Source organism: Microtus pennsylvanicus, chromosome 7 (assembly GCF_037038515.1).
Source record: "Microtus pennsylvanicus isolate mMicPen1 chromosome 7, mMicPen1.hap1, whole genome shotgun sequence".
Taxonomy (NCBI): domain Eukaryota; kingdom Metazoa; phylum Chordata; class Mammalia; order Rodentia; family Cricetidae; genus Microtus; species Microtus pennsylvanicus.
This window is the reverse complement of record NC_134585.1, coordinates 118270453-118294220: the sequence shown is the minus strand read 5'-3', so window position 1 is coordinate 118294220 and position 23768 is coordinate 118270453. Positions and strand designations below refer to the sequence as shown.

The following is a 23768-nucleotide window of genomic DNA, read 5'->3' as shown; positions in this document are numbered from 1 at the left end:
TGTGTGTACACATGTGTGCAGGTGCCGATGGAGGCTGGAAGAGACTGTCAGGTCCCGGAGCGGTTGTGAGCTGCCTGGATGTGGGTCCTGGGAACTGAACTCAGGACCTCTGCAAAAGTAGCATGTACGTGCTCTTCACGGAGCCATCTCTACAAACCTGGGGGAGGGGCTGTTTGTTCTCCTAGTTTTCGTATCTTGCAGAATGAAAAGTAAGAATGAGATTGAGTATAGGGATTCTGAAAGGAGAGATTTTTGAGTTCTTCCGAAGCAGCAGGGAGGGTGGGAACTGAGGAGGAGGGACCAGGAGTTACCACTAGGCCATGCTCCTGCCCAGCTTGTGGGGCACTCCTCTAAGTTGCTCTCCTTCAGAAAGCTGCCATTGTGTCTGAAGCCGCACCATCTTCTGTGCTGATAGGCTAGAGGAAGCTGGGAAGCTATAATTCTCCCGTCCAGGTATGGCTTGAATGTGCCATCCTCCTGCCTCAGCCTTCTAACGCATCACCATCCCTGACTAGGGATCTAAATTCTCCCCAACCTAACGCTCTTCTCACACTGGTTAACTTTCCGAGACCCCATTTTGAACCGGGTCCTACTGATTTTTGCATTCTCCTCATCCTTGCTCCAACCAGAGGGTCATGGTGGGGCTGGGCTGCGGCGCGTGCCCAACTCTCGGACTCCATCCCTCGTTTCCCAAGCGGAACTGGACTGCACTAATTGACCTGGAGGGTCTCAGCTGTGCTAAGTTGGGTGTTTGTTAGATGCGATAGGCTGGTAATTAGTGCGGGGAGTGAATCTGGGTCAGAGGCAACCAGTTGGAGTGATGGTCTCCTGGGGCAGGAATAAAGGTGGGAAAGAACAAACACAGCCCTGGGTTGTTTTTTTTTTTGTATGGGTGGGGTGAACCAGGGACAGGGGACAGTGGGACTTGTGGTATAGGCAGAGAGACACAGGGTCACGTGCAGAAAAGCGCTCAAATTCTCTCTCTCTCTCTCTCTCATGTGTGTGATCGCTTGCTCCTGCTTTTACTCGGGTTTCCTTCCAACCTCTCCATATATGGTGTGGCTCTAGAGCAGGCTGGGGATTGGCTGTTGTTGTTGGGAGACTGGGAGGTGGGAGAAAAGCAGAAAAAGAAACCCAGCATGGGGAGGGAGGAGAGAGCATGGTACCAGGCTTCAAGGGTTGCAGAAGGACTGCTTGCCTCGGAGGTTGAGATGGATTCTTTGGGATGTGTTTCTAGGGAGAAGGGGGCACAGTTACTGTTGGTAGAGCGCTTGGGGGCACTGGCTGGGGAAGGGGACGAGGCTTGGCCCTAGGTTCAGGGCTCTAGGCTTAGGAGCGGTTTGTGAGGGCTGGAGTGGGGAGATGGGGGTTGAGAAACCTGGGCTCCGCTCCACCCCTTTCTTTTCACCCCAGACAACTTACAGCTATGCTGTGGAAATCATATGCAAATGAACTCATTAGCTTTCCAGACCAACCCCAGACATCCTTCCTAACGGTGGAAGCCATAGACTGTACCTTTACCAGCCCTCTCCAACCCTCCTGAAAAACTCACGGAGAAGCAGGAAAAGCTGAGGGGAATATCACTGAAGTATGACGTAAACATCTGGTTCCCCAATTTACCTGTCTACTCATCACCTTGGTTCACCTGTGTCCTGGATTCCCCCTCTCCCCATCCCAGGCCTCCCAGAGGAGTTTCCCTCTCCATTCACTTGGGTAAGACAGAGATAGGCTGTTGGGAAGGGGCTGAATATAAACATCCTGAGATGTCTTTCAGCAGCTTCGCGGGAGAAGGCGACCCTGTGCAACCAGAGCGGCTCTTCCCTTCTCCTCCACACGTGGGGACTGGAGGAAGGAAGAGAGATAATGTAGGAAGACGGGGTGGAGAGGGGCAGGGAGGGAGGTTAGGACAGCATCCTGACATGGTGGCTAGGTTCAAAACATTTCCACATGAGCAGAGTGCTTGCTGGCAGCCGCCCACAAGCGTAGAATTTAGGTTGCTTCTCTAGTGTGAAACATGGCTTTGTGTTAAGCTCTGGAACGGCTGCGGACAGGAATCGCACCCTTCCCTCTTTACAGCTGTCTTCAGCACAGAGCCGGAGGTACCTCGCATGCCCTCCTCCGAAGGGAGGGGTGGGCACGGCCTGCGGCCCAGGGAAGGCTGTGAAGTAGAGAGGCCCTGATTGGCTCTGTGTCCGTTGCCTCACTCAAGCTGTGCTCTGGCCACCTGAATTTGCTGCTCACTCCTCACTGAGCCAAACTAGTACAGCAGCCCCCGACGGACGACGGTGGGACAAGCAGCGGCCACTGGCTGTTCTTTCCCATTCAACACCTCTGCCGTCTGCAGAGGAAACAGACACTCATCAGGCCTGCTTTGCCCAGGGCAGATTAACCAGAAGTCAGAACTTGAATCCAGACCCCTGTGGTTTCATTTTAGCACTGTAGAGCCTGGATGCTGGAGCACTTGCTGGGGAGCTGGGAGCCGCTGACTTTGGGGTGTGTGTTTTCCTCCCCTGGGTACCACAGATTGGCATGTTGGGACGCACATGTCATTCTTGTTTTGTCTTTGTCTTCATTAGGTGGGGGCGGCAAGAAAGAGATGGGAAGGCACAAAGCGTGTGATTTTAACCCAACTTTCAGGATCTGTGGCAATGGGTGGGCTGAAGACTGGGGCTAGAGTTGTGGGGAGGGAAGTCTCTGAGGGCATAGGAAGCCTGGTTCTCCCACTTTGTCCCCCAGGCGGGGTGTCCAGTAATTCGGTACTTGGTGTACCTCATTTCTAGATAACTACAGGCTAGATACGGAGAACACTTTGATGACACTGAGAAGCAGGGTACCTGACTTCCGGCAGGCTGGGAGATGGCGCAGTGGTGAGAGCATTTGCTATGCGAGGACCTGAGTTCGAATCTCCAGGAATCACAACTGGAGGGATTCCCACAACTTGTTTACAGGGTGGTAATGTCCCAGAAGAACAGAGGTCAGAAGGTTTCCCCAAAGACCTTATTCTCTCCTGTCTCGTTAAACAGAGCAGCCCCCCTTAGCCTGACCTTTCTTCTCTCACTGCCTGTGAAGCTCTGGGACCAGCTGCAGGGGGTGAGACCTCAGGAACAGCAAGGACACAGCACTGTGGTTTAACCCATGTGTGACAGAGACGAGAGGCTCTATGTCCTTATCACAAATCATCCCCATCTTGCCTTCCCTGTGCCAGGTCTTACCACTACAATTAACAAACTTAATCTCGGAGAACAAGTCATGGGGGACCTGTCACAGCCGAGCCTGAGGAAGTCAGGCAGGAGGCGGTGTGGGGAGAGTTGTTCTGAGCTCTGCTGCGTGGAGGGTGGCGGACAGAGGAAGAACCCTTGCTTGGCAGAAAGAGGAAGCTGGGGCAGGTCTGGCTTCCCCTCCTTCCCACACAGCCGCCATCTCAAGGCAGTTTCACTCTTAGGTCAGCTCTTCCCCAGGGTCAGCTGCTCCCCACTCCTGTGCTGCTCTGCCCCAGGCAGAGGACCAGGCCACTTCCATCTATTCAAGCTTTAATCTTGACTCCTTAGTGGAAGGTAAAGGAAGACCCTCGGATAAGAAACCGAGGCAGCTTAGTCTTGTTTCCGCAGTGCTGGCAAGGGCAGAGGGCCTCGCACATGCACACGCTAATATACCACTGACCCACAGCCTCAGCCTCAGCCGGCCAGCCCCCCACCCCCCACCATGGTGAGAGGCCAGGGTTAATTCCACAGATCCTCCTCAGGGCTGGGGTAAATTTCACTTCTCTTATGGCATGGACAGGTGGCACTGGCCCCTGCGTCCCTAGAACTCAAGTTGCACAGCTGAAATTTCACCCTCAGAGTAAGAACCTGGAATGGGACATCTGAGGAAAGGCTGCCCCGCCCACTCTAACCCAGCCAGGCTGTGTGTCAGCAGCGTCAGTTCTGGCCTGGGAGCAGGTGACTTGTGCACAGGAGCAAGAGCTCCTGACTTGGGCCTCAGGGCTCACCTTCTCCCATCTGACCTGGGAGTTGTCTAGGGGAGTCGGCAGGAAAGGCCTTAGTGGGTCAGGCATCAGCAAGAGCAGTGAGTTGGATTTTTTTTTTTTTGATTGAGGTAAATAAAAAAAGCTCTATCCTGCAACATTTGGAGATATAGAGTCTGTGCCCCCCAAATTCCAGACCTGACCCCCCCTTCACATCAGGCTCTTCCGGTATTGACTGTTCTGGGAGGCCTGTCTGAGGTGGGAGTCGGGGGTCTGCAGGTCCATCTGTCTGTACAGGTCTCTCAGCTCCCTGACTTCCTGCAGCACCCTCTTTGCCTGGCTCCAGTTGGACGAAGCCTCTCCCAGCAGCCTCTCTGTCTCCAGCAGCAGCTGCTCTGACTCCGAATCGGGTGGAGACTGTGGGGGGTCCTTGGCCTTTCGCTTGCCATCACCCAGTCCCTGAACCTCTGCCAGCAGCTCCTGAGTCTTCTCCAGTTTCCTCGCTACCAGGTCCTGGATCCGGGACAGCTGCCCCGGCTGGGAGGGAACGGGGGCTGGGGATTCCTCGGCTGGACGGTGGAGGGGGCGGGCTGGGGCAGTGTCCCTCTGAGACAGGATCTCCTCCAGGGAGGCACAGCGGCCCTTGTCTGTAGAGGGCAACTTCTTCGGGGCTTGTGGGGTATAGGTGGCTCCCTTGTCTGGCTTCTCCCAAGGCCGAGAGAGGCTGCTGGCCCGGTGTGAAGAGGGCTGGATTCGGTCGGAGTCGGCTCTCCGTCGACTGCCGGCTAGCTGGGCCACAGACTTGTCCAGATCCACCCGAAAGTTCTCCGCACAAGAGGCTGGCTCCTCAGGGGAAGGGTCTTCTTCTTGGATCAGGTCTAAAGTCAGCATCCCATCTGAGGTAGAGGTGGAAGCCTGGGAAGGCAGAGTGAAAGAAGGGGGACCCGCATCAGCCCCCCATGATGAGTGCCATCTGGGGCCCCTTCCCTCCACTCCCGGCTGAGCCCCTCGACTGTGCTATTTCGGAGTCCTTCGAGGATGATTTGAAGTTCTTTCTTTTGTTTTTCTGTTCCTTACCTTCTCCTGCATACTGTCTGGGCTCTCTGCTCTGCTACAAGCTTCCTGGGAAGTGTCTACTTCCATACTGGGGACTCTAAACATCACCTGGGATGGCCCACGATCACAGTAAGGTGCACAGACAGAAGAGGAGAATGCTCTACCCACGGCCTCTTGGCCACACACCTTAGCCTGCTCTGATAGCTGAGCTCCGAATCCTTGCTAGTCACAGACCTTCTTATTTCTAAATTCTGCAATTTAGCAGCCGTAAAGGGAAGTCAGACGTGTGCTCCTGACAGAGGCTTTACAGCTGGGCAGCTCTGGAGACCACGGGTCTGATAATCCAAGGCCTATGTTCTTCCTCCTGCAGGGACAGCCCCTCCCTAGGCTCTGAGCACGGCTGCCTGAGAGAACCCACTCCTTCATTCAGGAGAGGCTTTGCTGCGGGGACACAGCACTGGCCCTCACCACCTGGCCACCACACAGTGGCATGTAGCACTCCGCCGTACTCAGCTCTTCTGTTTGTCCCCTTCTGAGCGGCATTTCTCACTTCCTCAGACGTTACTGAGAACAAAGATGCTGACTCAGGGTAGGTGCTGAGTGAGTCATTTTGGTTTGGGAAATCAGGCAGGGCGGTAGGGTGGACAGGCCTCCTGAGCCTCTGATCCTCAGATGAGGAGGACTCCCACAAATGTCCCTGCTTGTTCACAGCTAAGATGGACGAACACAGAATGGCCCTGGGCGGCAATGTTTACTTTCTTGCAGCGTTACATACCACAGCCATGAGGTGTCCCCGAGTTGGAGGGCGGCGGGAGTGTTGGATTTTCGCTCTGTCTCGAGTAGGGTGGGCAAGGTAGCTGTCCTCTTCAACGGTGACCTGAGGAGATGGTCCATGAGTCACAGGCTCCCTTTAGGACTCTGTCCCAACTGGATGCCCCTAACGTGCCCGGCCTGGGAAATATCCACCCCACCAACTATTTCTGAGCAGGGCCCCAGGCAGGATTTATGGACGCAGCTGACCCAAGGCCGGCTCAAGCATCAGGAAGCTGGAAAGGGGATGAGCAGAGAAGACTTCAGAGAGAACACGGGGGACAACAGGGCCTTTAAGGAAGCAGAGAAAGTAGAGTTGGGGTGAACTAAAGGGGCCCCGCAAACACCCCTCCTCTGTGAGTCACGGCCTGTGTTCTGCCACAGTGCCCCTTTCCCACAACAGCCCCTGACCTCATCCAAGATGCGGTTCTTGGCTCTGGTGATAGCAGAGCTCAGGGCGTTGATCCATGACTCCTTCTCCTCAGGACTCAGCGCCAGGAAGATCAGGTTGGGTGCCTGGAAGGAGATGTTCTTGCTTTAGCTAGTTACACACAAATTATAATCCCCCAAGGAAAAGATATTACAATCTCATTTCCGCACACCCAACTCCTGGAAAGAGAGGTTCCGTGTCTGGAATCATGAATGATGGAAAGAAACCCAGAGTCTGTCCCTGCAGAATGGGCAGGCTGTTTTAGGAACGATCGAGGAAGAGCTAAGAGTGTCACTGCATCTGACCACTGGGGAGGTGTGACAAAGCTGAGGTATTAAAGGTCTTTAGGTGTCGGACGACACAGAATGTGACAAGCATGGATTCCCTGGCTTCCCTTGAACTTCAACCACCCATCAGGGCACAGGGGCCAATAAACAACTCTTCTTCCAAGAGAATACATGTGTATGCACAGTAGGCGTGTGTGTGTGTGTGTGCGTGTGTGTGTGTAAAGGGAAAGGAAAAGGGAGGGGGCAGAAAGAGAAATATCTTTACGGATGAACAAGTTCACAGAGCGGGCCTGCCTGGAAGAAAGCGAATGAACAGAATATTCTCCAGTTAAATAATAAAAGCCAACCTGGGAGGCAGAGGCAGGCGGATCTCTGTGAGTTTGAGGCCAGCCTGGTCTACAAGAGCTAGTTCCAGGTCAGGCCCCAAAGCTACACAGAAACCCTGTCTCAAAAAACCAAGTAAATAAAATGCAAAATAAATAAATAAATAAATAGCCAGAGGGAGAACAATTCTGGGGGCTGTTCTGGGCCTCACAGCCCTGCCCAGCCCGCCAGGCCGCAGACCTACCATGGTGCCTGGCTGCTTGCATCGGGCCAGAGTGAACTTGCTGTGGTTTTTCTTGCTTCTGCTCTTGGATTTCCGGAGTTCTTCGCACTTCTCATAGTCGGTCAGGTCAAACACCTCTTGGATATTTTTCTCATCCTTTACCTAGGGGAGGTTTGGGGTGCGACAGGATAAAATTACTCTGCTTCTCCTGCTGAGGGAAAGGGAGGATGATGGTGAGCCCCCAGCTGTAGAAGTGGGATAGGACTAAGAGTCCTTGTGTGGGCTCCTGTTTAACCCCTTGCTTTCCAAGCCACCATTCCAGGGTCTCCCTCTACCTATGACCATCCCTCAGTTTCTGAAGGACACACACAGCCTTACAAGCCCTAAAGGGTCATGGTGAGCAGGCTGACCTGATCGTCCCGAGAGTTCATTAACCGTGCAGGGGAAGGTGAAAAGGGCAGGCGGCATCTGCCTCTGGCCTGAGGGAATATTATGGTTCCCAAGAGCGTCCCTTCCCACCTGCTCTTTCTTCTAAAGTAGGACATTATAGATTTTTCCTGGACCCTCTTCTGCTTAGCTGGGAATAGGCCAGGAACGAGTCGGTCATGTTTCCCAGGAAAAAGTGGAAATTGAGCAAATGTGTCTAAGCGGCCCCAGGGTTCCCTTGGCACCCTCTACCAGCCTGTAGTTGATCGCCCATCATCTGTGCTGTGGGGCAGCGAAGGGTACATTCATCTGGCTCCATTGGTCTGGCAAGGCTTGGCTCTCTAGGATTCTCCGTTTTAGGGTCCCTGGGCTTTTGGCTGGGAAGTGACCAAGAGGCCTTAAACATCATGGTGGGCATGGGACAAGGTGCCACAGGAATGTTCGAGAACAATTCACAGGAACCCACGCTGGGCTGTGGGACCTCCTCTCTGGCTCCTTCCCCAGAGAGACTATCAGTGGAATCCAGAAAGCCTGGAGAGGAAAGAGCTGGGTGTGTGCAGCAAGGAAAAGGACTCACTTCTGTCTTCCTGAGGGAAGGGAGGGAGCACTTCTGGCTTGGACGTGGCCGATAAGGCACTGTGGGAGCAGGAGGTGTTGACAGAGGTTAGGAGGGGTACAGGGAGGAGCCGGGGTGAGGCAGGCAGTAGAGTAAGTAAAATGGCAGTGCCCAGGGAAAGACAGACCCCCTGGCAGGGTTCCTGTGAATTGCTCTGGGCCCTATTCAGTGTCTTCATCATGGCAAACTCCTAACATCTCGTTTACAACTACATCTTCCAAATGAACCCTTCCTTCTCGGGGCCCACATGGACTGAGTATCCTAAGTATCGCTTTCAACCTAACTTCCCCACCATGAAGTCACCCCAAGGTGCGGCTGTGTTCCTACATCGGCGGTTGATCAGAAGACACCTCAGCTGCCTTACAGAGTGCCCTTGGATAGTGGGGAATGATCCACAACCCAAGGGCTTCTCTAGTGGAAGAAGTTGGGGAGACCTTGCTTTCCCAAGAAACACCAACAGAAACCATGGAATGGTTACGGGCGTTTTTCTTTTTTGCATCAGCATGTAAACTGCAAATATATTTTGCTTTGGGTTTTTACATCTTCAATCTATTGCTTCATTTACAATCTACTGTTTTGTTTAGAGGCAGAATAAACGGTGTCTTCTGGCAGCTTCACCCTTAGCTCAGGCCCACTGGAACATGGACTTGGTTCTGAAGAAGGGTCGGGTCGAGAGTAGGTGCAGTTCCCCCTCTTCTCCAATGCCCTCCCCAGCAGGGGGCACCTGGCCCCAGGACTAGTCAGATGCTCCTGACTCAGAGGACAGCAGACACTCTGAGGTCACCCTATGGTCTCTCTGCCCCGTATCCCCCTTCAAACACACACAGGCTTATTAACCATCTAACCAGGCACTTCTGTCCCCAGGTTCTGCCTTTTGGACAAACAGAAGCCAACAAGAGAGGCCTTGTTTAGTTTCTTTAGCCTTTCACTGCCCTCCGGTTTCCCGACATGTAGGAAGCCTTTCCTGATTGCTCACTGTGCTTCCTGGCATTGTGAAGGAGATAGATACACCGTGACACTTGCTGCAGCTTGTTTAAATAAATAAAACCACAGTGGAAAGCTAGACAATTGAGGTGAGAGCTTTCCTTAGGATTTGGGACTAGGTAGCAGCGACCCTTCAAAGCAAACTCTCCTCCAAGCCTTCCCGCAGCTTGCTCCTAAGACTCTCCAACCGCTCTGTTCAGGCTCCTTCAAGAGGGGCCTGGCGGGCTCAGTGCTCTTTAGTTCTCTCTCCTGTCTCTGCAGACAGTTTTTGGATGAGTACTTCTCTTGGGCTGCAAGTGTGTCTGCTTCAACACCATAAAAGGATTTATTTACCCGAATAGAACGGCAGAATGCATGTCGAGCGCGGAAAGCAGAAGAGGTTAGAGGACTTGCCAGTCCGTTCTGGGTGAGGGAGCAGAGTCAAGAGAGGAAGGGGGCGGTCTAAAGGGGACAGTCTATAATGTAGGAAGTCAGGGGAAGCAAGTTCAGCTTCTCGGCACTCCTGGTATTGAGTCAAGAGTTATGGCTTTACAAAAGGGAAGGGGGTCTGGATTCCACGACCTGCTTTTAGAGTCTGACCCAGGATGGGCTGTGGTTCATGCTCAACTACTGAATCAAAGCCGCGCGCGCGCGCACATACACACAGGCGCTCACAGTCCTAACTCCATCCCCCCACCCCACTCCACAGATAAAGGTGGGCAGGGTATAATATGAGTTCCTTGTTTTCTTTCTTTCTTTCTTTCTTTCTTTCTTTCTTTCTTTCTTTCTTTCTTTCTTTCTTTCTTTCTTTCTTTCTTTCTTTCTTTCTTTCTTTCTTTCTTTCTTTCTTTCTTTCTTTCTCTCTTTAAGTGGAGGGGAAGGTGAGGAAGAGGCCTGGTTCAGGACACTGACTCCTACACAAATCCGGCATTCACAGTTACTGGACGTCAGATCCCAGAGACTGACTCCAGTTTGCGGTTTTCTGATTGAGGGTGACTTGCCACTCAGGAGACCTACATATGCCCCCCTGCTACAGACAGGAACGGAAAGGGTGGTGGGCTGGGTGGGGAAGGCAGGAAGGAGCGAGGGACAAGATGACCAGTGTGTTTCAACAGAAAATTAGAAAAAAAAATCCCGAATTTCATGGGGCCAGACTAGGGTAAGAGGCAGCGGACGTTCAGAACTTCTGGAAAAGGTGTCCGCAAAGGCCCATTAAATAAGTAAAGTCCTAACTCCCACTCAGGTAAAGTCACTCGGGGCTGACTTTTCTCTGCAGATACAGGACTTTTGGGACCCCTGAACTTGCAGAGAGGGAGGCGGGGCAAGCCGGAGAACTAGCCGCCGCGGGGAACCCGGTCGGGATGGGCAAGGGCGCCTACCTCCTTCTCGGAGACGTAGAGCTGGTCGCCTTTGAGCACCACATAGCGGTTTTTCCAAATCTCCCTGAAAATGCCTTTCCCGCAGAATTTTCGGACCCAGCCGACCTTCTCGGGCACCGCGGAATGATGGTTTCCATCCGGAGGCCCCTGCCGGGGCGAGACGGGGGAGCGGCGGCTCAGCCAGGTCCCCGCGGCCCCCCCCGCCCCCGCCCGGCCCCGGCCCCATTGTCCGCGCGCCGCGCACTCACCCGCTTGCCGGAGCCGCTCTTCTTCATGGCGGGATCGGGCGGCCGCGCCCGCTGCTCGGTCGCCGGCGGCTCGCGCTACCCGCAGGCCGGGCCCCCGCTGCCCCCGCCGCCCATGCCCGCCCCCGCCGCACGGGCCCCGGCCGCCGCCGCTGACGTCGCGGGCTCCGAATGAAGGGCGGACCGTGGCGCCGCCGCCGCCGCCGCCGTGCGCTCCCCGCCCCCCGCCTTTGTTTCCGACCCGGCACCCGGCGGAGGCGCGAGCGGATAACCGGGAGGCGCGGCGATGGGGGCGGGCCCGAGGCGTGGCGAGCGGGACGGAGCGGAGGCGCCGCGGGAGACCGGCCGCCTCGGACCCACCGGCTCGGGCTGGCGGGGCTCCGGGAGGCTCCAGGCGCGACCGACTCCCGGGCGGCTGTGGGCGCCCCGCGAGGCCTGCGGGAAACACGCGTGCAGCGGCGGGGAGGCCCGCGAGCTCTTCTGAGCCCCGAGTTTGTGGCGGGGCCGGGCGGGAGCCCAAGTTTGAGGACGGCTTTCCTCACCACTCCGCGGTCTCCGATCCCCTATCGGGTAAATGGAGGAGGGTGAGCTGAAAGCCCCGGGAGGACGCAAGTGTTGTCTTCCAGGGCCAATTACTACCAGACAATACCCTAATAAACCTATTACCTGGTGTATGGTAACACAACCACCACGAAAAGCGTAAAGATCCCTGGCACAGAGCAGGGGAAATTATCCTTTTCCAGAAACGCTCAAGATGAAGTGTTGGAAGTTTGTGGTTGCAGGCGTGGAGGGTGTTTGGGCTTTTTTTGGAATCAAAAAAGGATCCCAGACCCTCCCTCCTTCCCAATCCTGTAAGCGTCTCATTATCCACACCAATTGATTTCTCCTTCAGGTGGACACAAAACTTTGTCCTTTCAAAACACTCTTATTTTGACACTTAAACATGTCGAGTACCATTTTGTAAGGCATATAGAGTAAGAATATTATCCCTTGGAAAATGATCAGTTGGGCACGGCCGAACAAATGACATGCTCAAATTGACAGGCTACTGTTACATGAGTTAGAATGTAGGTTTTCTGACCTCGCTCTACCTTTTAGGCTTAGTACACACAGCGCACGTCCCAAACTCCCCTTTCCCATCTCGCCATCTCAGCTTGGTACTGTTCTCTTTAAAAGGTGAAGAAAAAAGTGAGAAAAAAGCAGGCTATATGAAGAAGCAAAATGTACCAGTGTGCGGACACCGCCGAGGAAATTAGCCCACGGGAGCTTTGGGGAACTTGGCTGGCATAGAAGAATGGTTTGGATTGAGGTTTTTATTTTTTTATTTTTATTTTTTGGACAAGGTCTTACACAGACTAGGCTACTTTCAGACAGTACAGAGCGGGAGGCTGGTCTTGATCGGCTAATCCCCACCTGATTTACATAGTTTTAAATAGGGGCTGGGGGTGTGGCCCAGTGGTAGAGCAGTTTGCCAGGCATTCAGGAGGGGCTCTGGCTCAATTGCCTGCCCTGTAAGGAGGAAACTGAACGGTAGATCCTGGCTCACGAGGCAGAAGAATCATCTCCCTCCTCCCAGGAGCTTTCACCTGGTCCACAGATTCTGGAGCATCCCCGGTGTGCAAGACCCTGGGCTCTCTGCACGGCATCAGACAGGAGCCAGGGCTCAGCGAAACATCAGGCAGAGGGGCCCCGTAAAAAATAACCAAAGCAATTTTCAGATTCTAGAGCAGATGCATGTGGGCTGCTGAGCCTTCGCTGCCTGTCTTGTGTCTTGAGATGTTACATAAGTCTCTGGCTGGTCCCCATCCCTCCCAGCTCCCTTCTCCCCAGTGACCTGAACTATTAGGAAGCCCTGTCCGGTCCTGGCCTTCTTCCCCACCTTTGCTTTCTTGGCACAGGACGTTCCCATATGCCTGCTTCTCTCCTGGATTGCTCTGAAGCGGACTTCTCCCACCAGGTGAACCACATGGCACCTGAATTTGGATCTAAGTGAGACTGTTCCCAGAGAATAGTGCTTAAGTGAGAAATTAGAATAAGCACTTCTGGGTTCCTTTACACATTGTTATAGCACTCAGTGACTTCACACACACACACACACACACACACACACACACACACACACACACACATTGTTATAGCACTCAGTGACTTCACACACACACACACATTGTTATAGCACTCAGTGACTTCACACACACACACACACACACCACACACACATTGTTATAGCACTCAGTGACTTCACACACACACACACACACACACCACACACACATTGTTATAGCACTCAGTGACTTCACACACACACACACACACACACCACACACACATTGTTATAGCACTCAGTGACTTCACACACACACACACACACACACCACACACACATTGTTATAGCACTCAGTGACTTCACACACACACACACACACACACCACACACACATTGTTATAGCACTCAGTGACTTCACACACACACACCACACACACACATTGTTATAGCACTCAGTGACTTCACACACACACACACATTGTTATAGCACTCAGTGACTTCACACACACACACACCACATACACATTGTTATAGCACTCAGTGACTTCACACACACACACACACACACACACCACATACACATTGTTATAGCACTCAGTGACTTCACACACACACACACCACATACACATTGTTATAGCACTCAGTGACTTCACACACACATTGTTATAGCACTCAGTGACTTCACACACACACACACACCACATACACATTGTTATAGCACTCAGTGACTTCACACACACACACACACACATTGTTATAGCACTCAGTGACTTCACACACACACACACACACACACACCACACACATACACATTGTTATAGCACTCAGTGACTTCACACACACACACACACACACACCACATACACATTGTTATAGCACTCAGTGACTTCACACACACACACACACACACACACACACACACACACACACACACACACACCACATACACATTGTTATAGCACTCAGTGCTATAGCACACACACACCACACACACGCACACACACACACACACCAAGCACAAAAATAACTTGAGCCAATTTCTTTAGTGAGATGAGGTCCTGGGGGGACTCCCGAACGTCTGCCTAGAAGACAGTGCCACCACAGCTGCCCCCTGCAGCGGAGGGGGGCAAAGACAGAAACTATCAGAGCAAACTCTTGTGAGCAGCTGCTTGCAGGACTACTGGGCAGAAATATCTGAGTTGTCATTTCAAAAACAAATATCCTTGACTTAAAAATCTTACTTTTAAAATAGGATTGATGCTTTAACCAGGGCATTTTATCTATGGGTGAGAGAGTTATTAAAGCATATGTCCTTCATTAAAATGTTGTTAATAAGGAAAAAGGAAGAGTAATAATAGAATTAGCTCTGTAAATACCAAACTATATTATATCTCTATGTTTAATCTTTATCATCACATGAGGAAGGCACTAATTATTTTCACTTTATGGATGAAGAAACTGAGCCTGCCACAAAAGACCAATACTCCCATTATTGTTCATATAAATTTGAATGATGCCAGAGAATACTTATCAACATATACATTAAGGGGCTGGAGGGCTGGGTCAGCAGTCAAAATTGCTTGCTGCTCTTGCAGAGGACCTGAGTTTGGTTCCCATCACGCACACTGGGCAGGCTGTAACTCCAGCTCCAGGAGATTGATTGACCTATTCTACAGAGAACCAGGGACTGTGCTGTGGTGTTTTTGCTTCAGTTATGTGAGGACCTTAATTTCCTACCATTATTGATATCACTTTTTACTACTTTCAGGAGAGGAAAAACTGAGACCTGAGTTTTCATCTGCTCTGGCATAGCTAGCCATGCCCGGGGACCGGCTGGGCCTTCGTTGTATGGTATAACACCATCTCAAGTCTCACCTTGTGAATTCCCATGAATGAGCCTCAAATCAAACAAAATCACTCATATCTCTGCAGACTGAATTCCTACTGCAACCCTACACGGGTTCCCAATGCCACAGCAAATGGCTCTCCAAAGAAATGAGCGTGCCAGACTGAGGTGAACAGGAGACGAGGGGCTGTGTCCTGCACCCCTTCCTGGGCCAGTAAGGGCGTGAAGAAAGAACAGACACAAACACAAGTCCAGAAAAGCTGGGTGGGTTGTATGCACTCTGCCTCAGCAACCTGGAACCTCAGGGCACTTAGGTTCTCCTCCCCCAGAGGCTAGCTAGTCTCAGGTGGTGGTGTCTGTAGGGGGGCAGTCTCAGCGGGAGGAGGAAGCTGTCCTTGCTAGTCTTTTAGAACACTCCCACTTGGGTGGAGGAAGGACTTGCCTCTCTGAATGTGATCTGAGGGAAAGGCTTTGCCAGTTGCCCATAGTTCTAATCCCATGGTCCTTCACATGGCTGACTCACGTCACACGGAACTTCTCTTGCTCAGGACATAAGGGACGGTACCGTGTATCGCACACGGCTTTCTGAATCCCTCATATCTCTGACAATCCATTTCTCAAGAACAATCTTGACCAAGCCCATCAAACTCTAAAGCAACCGCTGTCAAATACACAAAGGACACATTTATTAGATACAGAACACGAGGGGGTTGGATGGGCTCGTCGCGCCAGTCCTGGTGTCTGTCAGCAGTGCCCTCCGGAGGCCCCCGGGAGGCAGGGAAGGGCTGAGGCCAGGGGTCCCCATCGCCATCTCACCTTCTGCTTGCTGACCTTGAGGTGGCCTGTGTGCTCTCCCTGCTTCGGCTGTGCAGCCCAGAAGCCAGGACTTCCTCTAGGAAACTGACACAGAGATTCCAGGTTATTTAGCAGAAAAGCAAAGGCCTCACCAAAATAGAGCATCATTTCCCGGCACTGAAGTGGATAAGAAAACATGGTTTGATGCTGTGTGCGGGGTAGAAGAATGCTGGATAAAGCATCCAGGCCCGGACTGACAACACCCATGCACACGACTGTGTCTTCTTTTTCCTTTTGTTTCTGGTTTCTCTGTATAACAGCCCTGGCTGTCCTGGAATTCAATCTGTAGACCAGGCTGGCCTCGAACTCAAGGAGATCCGCCTGCCTCTGCCTTGAGTGCTGGGATGAAAGGCGTGCGCCACCACCTTGTCTGGCTAAAATTTTCCTTGTTTTTTTTTTTTGGACAGGATATTTTGACATGGCTCTAGCTGACCTGGAACTCAGTATGTAACCTAGGCTGGCTTCACGTAAGCGTTTTCTCTCAGCCTCCTGGGTGATGAGTTAGTCACACATGCCTCACACGTGCCACAGCGTCTGTGGAGAAGTCGGAGGACAGCTGGTAGGGCTCAACTCAGGTCATCGAGTTTGTCAGCTGGGGTCCCACCCACTGCGCTTTAAAAAGAAATTACAGGCTCTGAGATCTTTTAAACCTTAGGACAATGGTTCTCAACCTGCCCAATGTGATGACCCTTTAATACAGTTCCTCGTGTAGTGCTGACCCCCAACCGTAAAATTATTATGTTACTATTTCATAACTGTAATTTTGCTACTGTTATGAGTTGTAATGGAAACATTTGCTATGTGAACCCTGTGGGGGTTGCGGTCCACAGGCTGAGAACCACTGCCTTCGGACCTATTATCTCTATCTCCCTAAAACACAGACTTTATCAGCTGGATACTCTTTCCTCTTCAACATCTTCCTATAAACTATCTGTGTGTGAAGTGTGTCATGAACGCACGCAGAGGCTGGTGAACAACCTGAGGTCTGGTCCTCACCGTTCACCTCACACAGGGTCTGCTCAGGCTGGAGTTTACTCAGCTCCTGTGGGCTTAGTGGAGCCGCCCACAACATAAGCTGAATAAACGAATTAATTAATGCATTCGTCAGTGGTGAGCGGTGCTTCTCTCTAACATGAGCGCTATTTAATGGCGCTCGTACGCATGCTCAAGACAAGACACAGTTCTACAGCAGAGATGACTGGAGGGTGCCTCAGAACTGCCTGTAGTTCAGACCTGGGAGATTCTGGGGCTTGGAAGATTTACATTCTCGACTCCATTAGAGACAAAAAAGCTCATTTATCTTCTGCTGAAACACAGGTGCCTCTGTCTGGCCTCGCCTTTCGGCCACTGGACTGGAAATTGGTACCAGAGGACACTGAGGTGGCACTGCCATCTGGAAAGGTAACGGTCTCCAGTAAAACAGAAATTGTGCTGGGTGCCCTATAGGACCTTGTCAAGTGATCTTTGCTTGTTCTCGACTCTAGTAGGAAGGGAAAGAACTTGCTAAAATTATGCAGCGGGTTCCTCCCATGCAGATCGGTGGCCTGCACATTCCTGACTGCAAAGAGAAGACACAGTATTTGCCAAACCTAATTTTGTTTCCCAGGGCTATTGTGACTTTTCAGATAGCTATTTAGGGACTTTGATGAGTCATTGCTGAGAATGCTTAAAAATTATGGGCAATGAACATATTGGTGGCTGTATCCTAAATTTAGACTGTTTAAAAACAATGAAACAAAAAGAATGCCTTTTCTTGTCTAGAATTTTTTTTTTAAATCAATCTCACCTAAAAACAAACTAAAAAACCTTCTTGTGGAGCTAGAATCCAATCCAATTCAGTTAAATTCAATTTAATAAGCGTTTCCTGAGTATGACTGTGAGCTACATGGAGCTATATGTGCACAGGGCCACAGCTCACGAGTCCTGTTGTAAGGGGCTCTCAGAGCCAGATACACAAGCACCCCTGGGCAGCGTGTGGCATAAACAGCACAGATGGAAAGAGGAGTCTGGGAAGCAAGCCTTAGAGACTTGGTCATGCGCAGAAAGGCAGGCACTGGGCTAGAGAGAAGCCCCAGTGGTGAAGAGCAAGGCTGCTCTCCTAGAAGACCGGGGTTTGGTTCCCAGCACCCACACAGCGCCTCACATCTGTCACTCCAATTCCAGGGATCTGACACCCTCATCCGGCCTTTGCATACATATAAGCAAACACTCATGAAACAAAAATAAATCCTCTTAAAATGTTTGTATCATCTTTTTAGTCTCTGGCAACAGAGCAGCAACCAATACTCAGAGTGTTAATGTTCTGCTAATCACCAGGTAATTCCTATGAATAACTGTTCTTAAACAATGCTCTGACAATACTGCACACATATGTACATGCATGTACAAATCTAAGTCAGCATCTTTCTCATAGTCACTATGGTCCAGAGGCAGACATAACGAGAGAGCGGAGCAAGAGCTGAAAGGCTGGCCCACGGGACTAACACTGCATAATGTATCCATGCACTGGAATGGCTGGGGAGATGGCTTTGTGGGTAAAAGTGCTTGATGCCAAGCTGTCTTCTAATGCCCACACATGTCATGCTATGCATAACCCTTCCATATACACACTAGTAGTGCAGTAAATGGGAAATGTAGTTTTTGTGTCTTTATGGACCATGTAAGAAGAAACAGCGTTAATCCAAGTGTGGTACACACACAGAACCCAGCACTTGGGGTTTCTGTTTTCCTGAAAACTTTTGGACTTTCCAGCCACAAGTTCATTTATTTTATTAATTTAATTCTCCTTTGTCTATCTCCCAAATTACATGAAAATTGATGCTACATAAGACATGTCACATTTATTTGTGTCCTTGCATGTCCCCAGGACTAATCATATTCTAATTTGAGAAATATAGGCTTGTTTAATTCCCTTGCTGAAGCCTGAGGTTGTTGCAGGCACATCCTGCTCACTCTCCTGTTCTCTCCTCCTCTGCCAGCTCACAGCACTCCAAGTCTCTTCTCCTGTGCCCTCAAACCATGTAATCGGAGTATGCCAACACTCCTGACTCTTGTTTCTTCTACTCCTTGAAAGCAGCAACAACAATAGCAAAATAGGTAAAAACAACAAAAAGCCTCTCAGGTTTCAATAGACAGGTGATCCAGAAGAAAACTGGCTTGTCCACGAAAGGAAATGTCACACAGCACTGAAGAATGCATGAACAAAGTCACAGCAATGATAGAGATAAATCTTGGAGGCAACACCTACAAAAGAAAAGTGTAATACTACTTTTATTGTGATTAAAACCAAGAAAAACTAAACATTATTATTAGAACTCCATCCATTCCTGACGGACAAAGATGCACAACCCTGCATCAGAGCGAGGGAAGATAAGGGCTGCAGCCGGAGAGGAGCGCATGGTGCTGGGCAATGTTCTAGTCCTGGAGCAAGGCGCATGGTGCTGGGCAATGTCCTAGTCCTGGAGCAAGGCGCATGGTGCTGGGCAATGTCCTAGTCCTGGAGCAAGGCCAGCGGTTCGTGTGTTCACTGTGGCGTGCTTTCTAACATAAATGCTATATCTTTTATAAATATCAAGTGATAAGCACAAAATTTTAGGAGGGGTTTTTTGACTGTACAATTTCTCAGATCTTTAACATGTTAATGTGAGCTGTGACTCTCCAGGAGAGTATGCAGGCCTGTGCGGCTGTCTCTGTACACTCCGATGTGAACTGTGACTCTCCAGGAGAGTGTGCGGACTTGTGCGGCTGTCTCTGTACACTCCGATGTGAACTGTGACTCTCCAGGAGAGTGTGCGGGCCTGTGCGGCTGTCTCTGTACACTCCGATGTGAACTGTGACTCTCCAGAAGAGTGTGCGGGCCTGTGCGGCTGTCTCTGTACACTCCGATGTGAACTGTGACTCTCCAGGAGAGTGTGTGGGCCTGTGCGGCTGTCTCTGTACACTCTGATGTGAACTGTGACTCTCCAGGAGAGTGTGCAGGTCTGTGTGGCTCTGTCTCATGTACATTCTTTAAAATGGATCTATCAGTACCTCCCCAAACACACTTCTGTAGAATGGACTGTGGGAAATACTGAATTAACTAGATAACATTGTCTTGATAACTACCAATCCTACTGAGGCTTCTTTTACCTCTCCATGAATGCTGCAACTGTCTGTTAAAAACAAAACTACTCCTTCCTAATTCCTATTTTTACTGAAATTCAACTAAGGAAAAAAAAAAAAGAAAGAAAGAAAAAGAACAAGGCTAGCCTGGTCTACAAGAGCTAGTTCCAGGCCAGGCTCCAAAGCTACAGAGAAATCCTGTCTCAAAAATCAAAAAAAGAAAGAAAGAAAGAAAGAAAGAAAGAAAGAAAGAAAGAAAGAAAGAAAGAGGGAGGAGGAGGAGGAAGAAGAAGAACAACAACAACAAAGCTCTTGGTCCTATTACTCCTCTCACTGAGAAGAAACCGAGACTGCAGGAACCCAGCACTGTGTGTGTGATTCACTGGAGCTCCACGTGCAGAGGAAGGAAGGAGAAAGGCCCTCGGCACCTGCAAGGGAAACGGACTCCAGGGGAAAGAACTGCTTGTGCTCTCAGTGATGCAGGTCCAAGAGGAAGTCAGCAATAAGAAGACAGACACATAGACATGCTTTCTTACCACTGCGAACACCCAAGATGTGGAGGCAGGAAGATCAGGAGTTCAAGGCCAGCCTGTGCTACACGTCTTGAAAAACCAATTAACAACAACACCCTCCCCTGGCGGGAAAGCGCATTCTGAAACCTTTCCACCCTTGCATGCGAGCACAAAGGGGAGCTCGGACACATCCCAGCTCTGCGCTCCAGACGTGATCCACGCAAGTCAGCCAGCATCTTGCTGGTTTTCATCTGGAAGCTGGGATCACAGTGACCTTACTGCTGGGATTAGGACGGTCAGATGAGTGAAGGAAGCCTTCTAGCACCGGTTCCTGCTCAGCTACTAACCACATGGACAGTGCAGAAGGACGCACAGGAAACGTTTGTGACAGTTTCTGAGTGAGAAATGACAGAGAATATCAGCCAGTGGGTATGGTAGTGCACACCTGTAACCTGAGCACCCGGGAGGACCAGAGGTTAAGGCCATCCTTGGATACATAGCACTTCGGATGTCAGGCTGAGCTACATGAGAACCTGTCTCAAAAACAATTGTTAAATAATATATCTCAAGATAGCTCCTGAATTAGTGCATAAAAATATTTATTATTGGGAGCTAGCTATAGAGATGGCTCACAGATTAAGAGCACTGGCTGCTCTTCCAGAGGACCTGGGTTCAATTCCCAGCAACCACATGGCAGCTCACAACTGTCTGTAACTCTATTTCCATGGAATCAAGCATCCTCACCCAGATCTACAAAATACCAATGCACATAAAACAAAAATAAATTTAAAAATATTTATTAATGTAGAAAAAACTGATGATTGGCTAATCAAACAACAATATGATTCCATCAATAAAACTGACAAAGGTATTTTTTGAAAACACATTGTCTTTTATTTAAAAATAGCCTTTGTGGTACCACACACCTTTAATCTTAGCATTCACGAGACAGAGGCAGGAGGACTGAGAGTTCGAGGCCAGTGTGGGCCGCAGAGGGAGAGCCAGAATCAGAAAATGAAAGGCCAGGGAAAGGTTTCTCCACGTTCACCGGCGAAGACTACAGACTACGCACGAGGTCAGTGGCAGCAATTCTTACGGTGGCAGTTTGATATTTTAGTACCTCATTTTGGTTTAATTGTGCTTATAACTAATATTCTTAATATTTTTAAAGATTTATTTATTTATGTGTATGTACAGTGCCTGCAGAAGCCAGAAGAGGGTCCTCTGGAATTGGACTTACGGATGTGAACTGTCAGGTAGGTGCTGGGAATGGAACCTATAAGAATATGTGCTCTTGGGGGCTGGAGAGATGGCTCAGTGGTTAAGAGCATTGCCTGCTTTTCCAAAGGTCCTGAGTTCAATTCCCGGCAACCACATGGTGGCTCACAACCATCTGTAATGGGGTCTGGTGCCCTCTTCTGGCCTGCAGGGATACGCACAGACAGAATATTGTATACATAATAAATAAATATTTTTTTAAAAAAAAAAAGAATATGTGCTCTTAACTGCTGAGCATCTCTCTAGCCCCTAGCTCTATTATTTTTATATAAAAATTGTATATTGTTTTTATGATGAAAAGTTGTCTTTAGTTAGTGTATACATAAATTAGGATCAGGAGACATACTTAGGTTTATGTTCTGGTTAAATTCAACTTTTCTACTTTTCGGTTAGGCTCCCTCACGGGCACAGAGCACGGCTTCCTCTCCAGCGCCTTGAAGAGATAATCACACACAAGCAGTCTAGGGAGAAGCTGGTCAGAGGCGGAACAAACCCACAGAGGAAATCCCTATAAAGGCGCTGTGGCTCCACACTTTCAGGGGAACCCGAGATGACCGAGTTGAAGAACGGTGTGGTCTGGACTCCTTTCTCTTTGAAATGCAAATTCTGTCATAGTATCCTAATTTTTCTGTAAATAATTCAGGGACTGAACCAACTGTGGTCACAGGAGAAGGGCCGAGTTTCTAGTGTTCCGTGCTAAGGAAGGATCTCTAACGCACTCGCTGACAGCAAGCGTCAGCCCCTCCTCCTTCCAAACTCTCATCAGCTGCCACTAGTCAATCCAATTAATCATTTTTATTTAAATTTTATTTGTGATGACAAACACCGTAAAATGAAATGATTCTGGTTCCTCGCTTTTATATTATTTTCTCACTGGCAGAAGGCTTCATGCTTTGCTTACAAGTGACGTTTAAAAGCAAAGGATCTGAGAAAGCACAGCCGGTCTTACTTCAGTTGAGTGTCCAGGTGAGTGGGGAGAAACTAGCTCTGTGACCTCTTTACTATCTCAGTTTCCTCACCCGAGAAGTGAGATCTCATTGGGCTGTTATGAAAATTAAACAGAGTTGAATTGGGCCCGAACATGGTGGCGCACCTTTAATCCCAGCACTTGGGAGGCAGAGGTGGGCAGATCTCTGAGTTTGAGGCCAGCCTGGTCTACAGAGCGAGTTCCAAAACATCTAAGGCTATGCGGAGAGGTCCTGTCTTAAAAAACAAACAAGGAACAAAACCAAAATTGCAAGTGTTTAAAAGTCACAAATGTGAGATGCATAGGTAATTTAAAATGCTCTGGTAGTCGTTAAAAATCACTAAGATAAAGGGAAATTTCAGTGAATAGTTATTTAACTCATATACCCCAAATTATCATTACAGCACATAATCAATTTAAAATTATTAATAAGATGATTTATTTTGTTGCATTTTTCTTTGAAATCCAAAATGTCTTTTATAGTCAGATTTTAAAATTGAGATAGAATTCACAGCTAATAAAACCCAGGTTTTCAGGGTATCATTTGCTGAGCCTGACTTAGGAGTGCAGTGGGATAATTACTGCATCTGTTGAAGGACGGTCGGCGGCTTGTTTGTCCCAGCCGCCCAGATCCGAAATCATCACACAGAAACCGTATTAATTAAATTACTGCTTGGCCCATTAGCTCTAGCTTCTTATTGACTAACTCTTAAATATTAAGTTAACCCATTTTTGTTAACTTGTGTATCGCCACAAGGCTGTGGCTTACCAGCTAAAGTTCCAGCATCTGTCTCCAGCGGCAGCTCCATCCATGGCTTCCCCTGACTCTGCCCTTCTTAAGCATTCAGCTTAGCTTTTCCTGCCTAGCTCTGTTCCCCTATAGCTCTGCTACAGGCCCAAAGCAGTTCCTTTATGAACCAGTGATATTCACAGCATACAGAGGGGAATCCCACATCACTCATCAGTCGAGAAGGACAGTCCCATGCCCTGGGCAGGGGCTTCTTACAAACCCAACAGAACTCAGCAGGAGCCATCGAGCTCGTGCCAGACGTTTTAGTACAAAATGTTAACTAAGTTGCTTTCCAGAAATGTCAAGCAAATTTACATTTCTATTCAAGCTGTACAAATGAATTGGGATAAACTTAAAAATAATCAAGCTCAGGGGCATGGATTTATTAATAATATACATGATATTTATTGTAGCATTATGTATTTTAAAATGTAAACAATCTAAATGGCCGATTACAATGATTAAAGTCATATCTTAATGAAATTAAAATTATTGTAAAGAATGTTGTGAACAACTGAAAATGTTTTCAATATAGCGAAAGTAAAAACAAATAGGGTCTGGATGTGGTGGCTCACACCTGTAGTCCAGCACTCTGGGAAACTGAAGCAAAAGACAGCTATGAGTTGAAGGCCAGCCTGGACTATGCAG

At 49.6% G+C, this 23768-nt stretch overlaps 2 protein-coding genes across 4 annotated transcripts in view; both read right to left on the bottom strand.

The window, feature by feature from the left end:
* Positions 1–4060: 4060 nt before the first annotated feature.
* Plekho1 (pleckstrin homology domain containing O1) lies at positions 4061–10852 on the bottom strand. The gene is made up of 6 exons (XM_075978104.1): positions 10727–10852; positions 10479–10625; positions 7116–7256; positions 6242–6346; positions 5796–5897; positions 4061–4879 (listed from the first exon to the last, which is right to left on the bottom strand). Exons 1-6 carry the CDS (start codon positions 10751–10753, stop codon positions 4175–4177), a joined length of 1227 nt encoding a protein of 408 aa, XP_075834219.1. The 5' UTR covers positions 10754–10852; the 3' UTR covers positions 4061–4174.
* Positions 10853–15281: 4429 nt separating this feature from the next.
* Positions 15282–23768, bottom strand: part of Vps45 (vacuolar protein sorting 45 homolog) — a 64754-nt gene continuing 56267 nt past the window's right edge. For all 3 annotated transcript variants that reach the window (XR_012911200.1, XM_075978102.1, XM_075978103.1), the window contains one exon: positions 15282–15517. Coding sequence is in view for 2 of the 3 variants with exons in the window: in XM_075978102.1 (XP_075834217.1) it covers positions 15430–15517 (88 nt within the window). In the remaining variant the exon portion in view is untranslated. The remainder of the gene's footprint in view (positions 15518–23768) is intronic.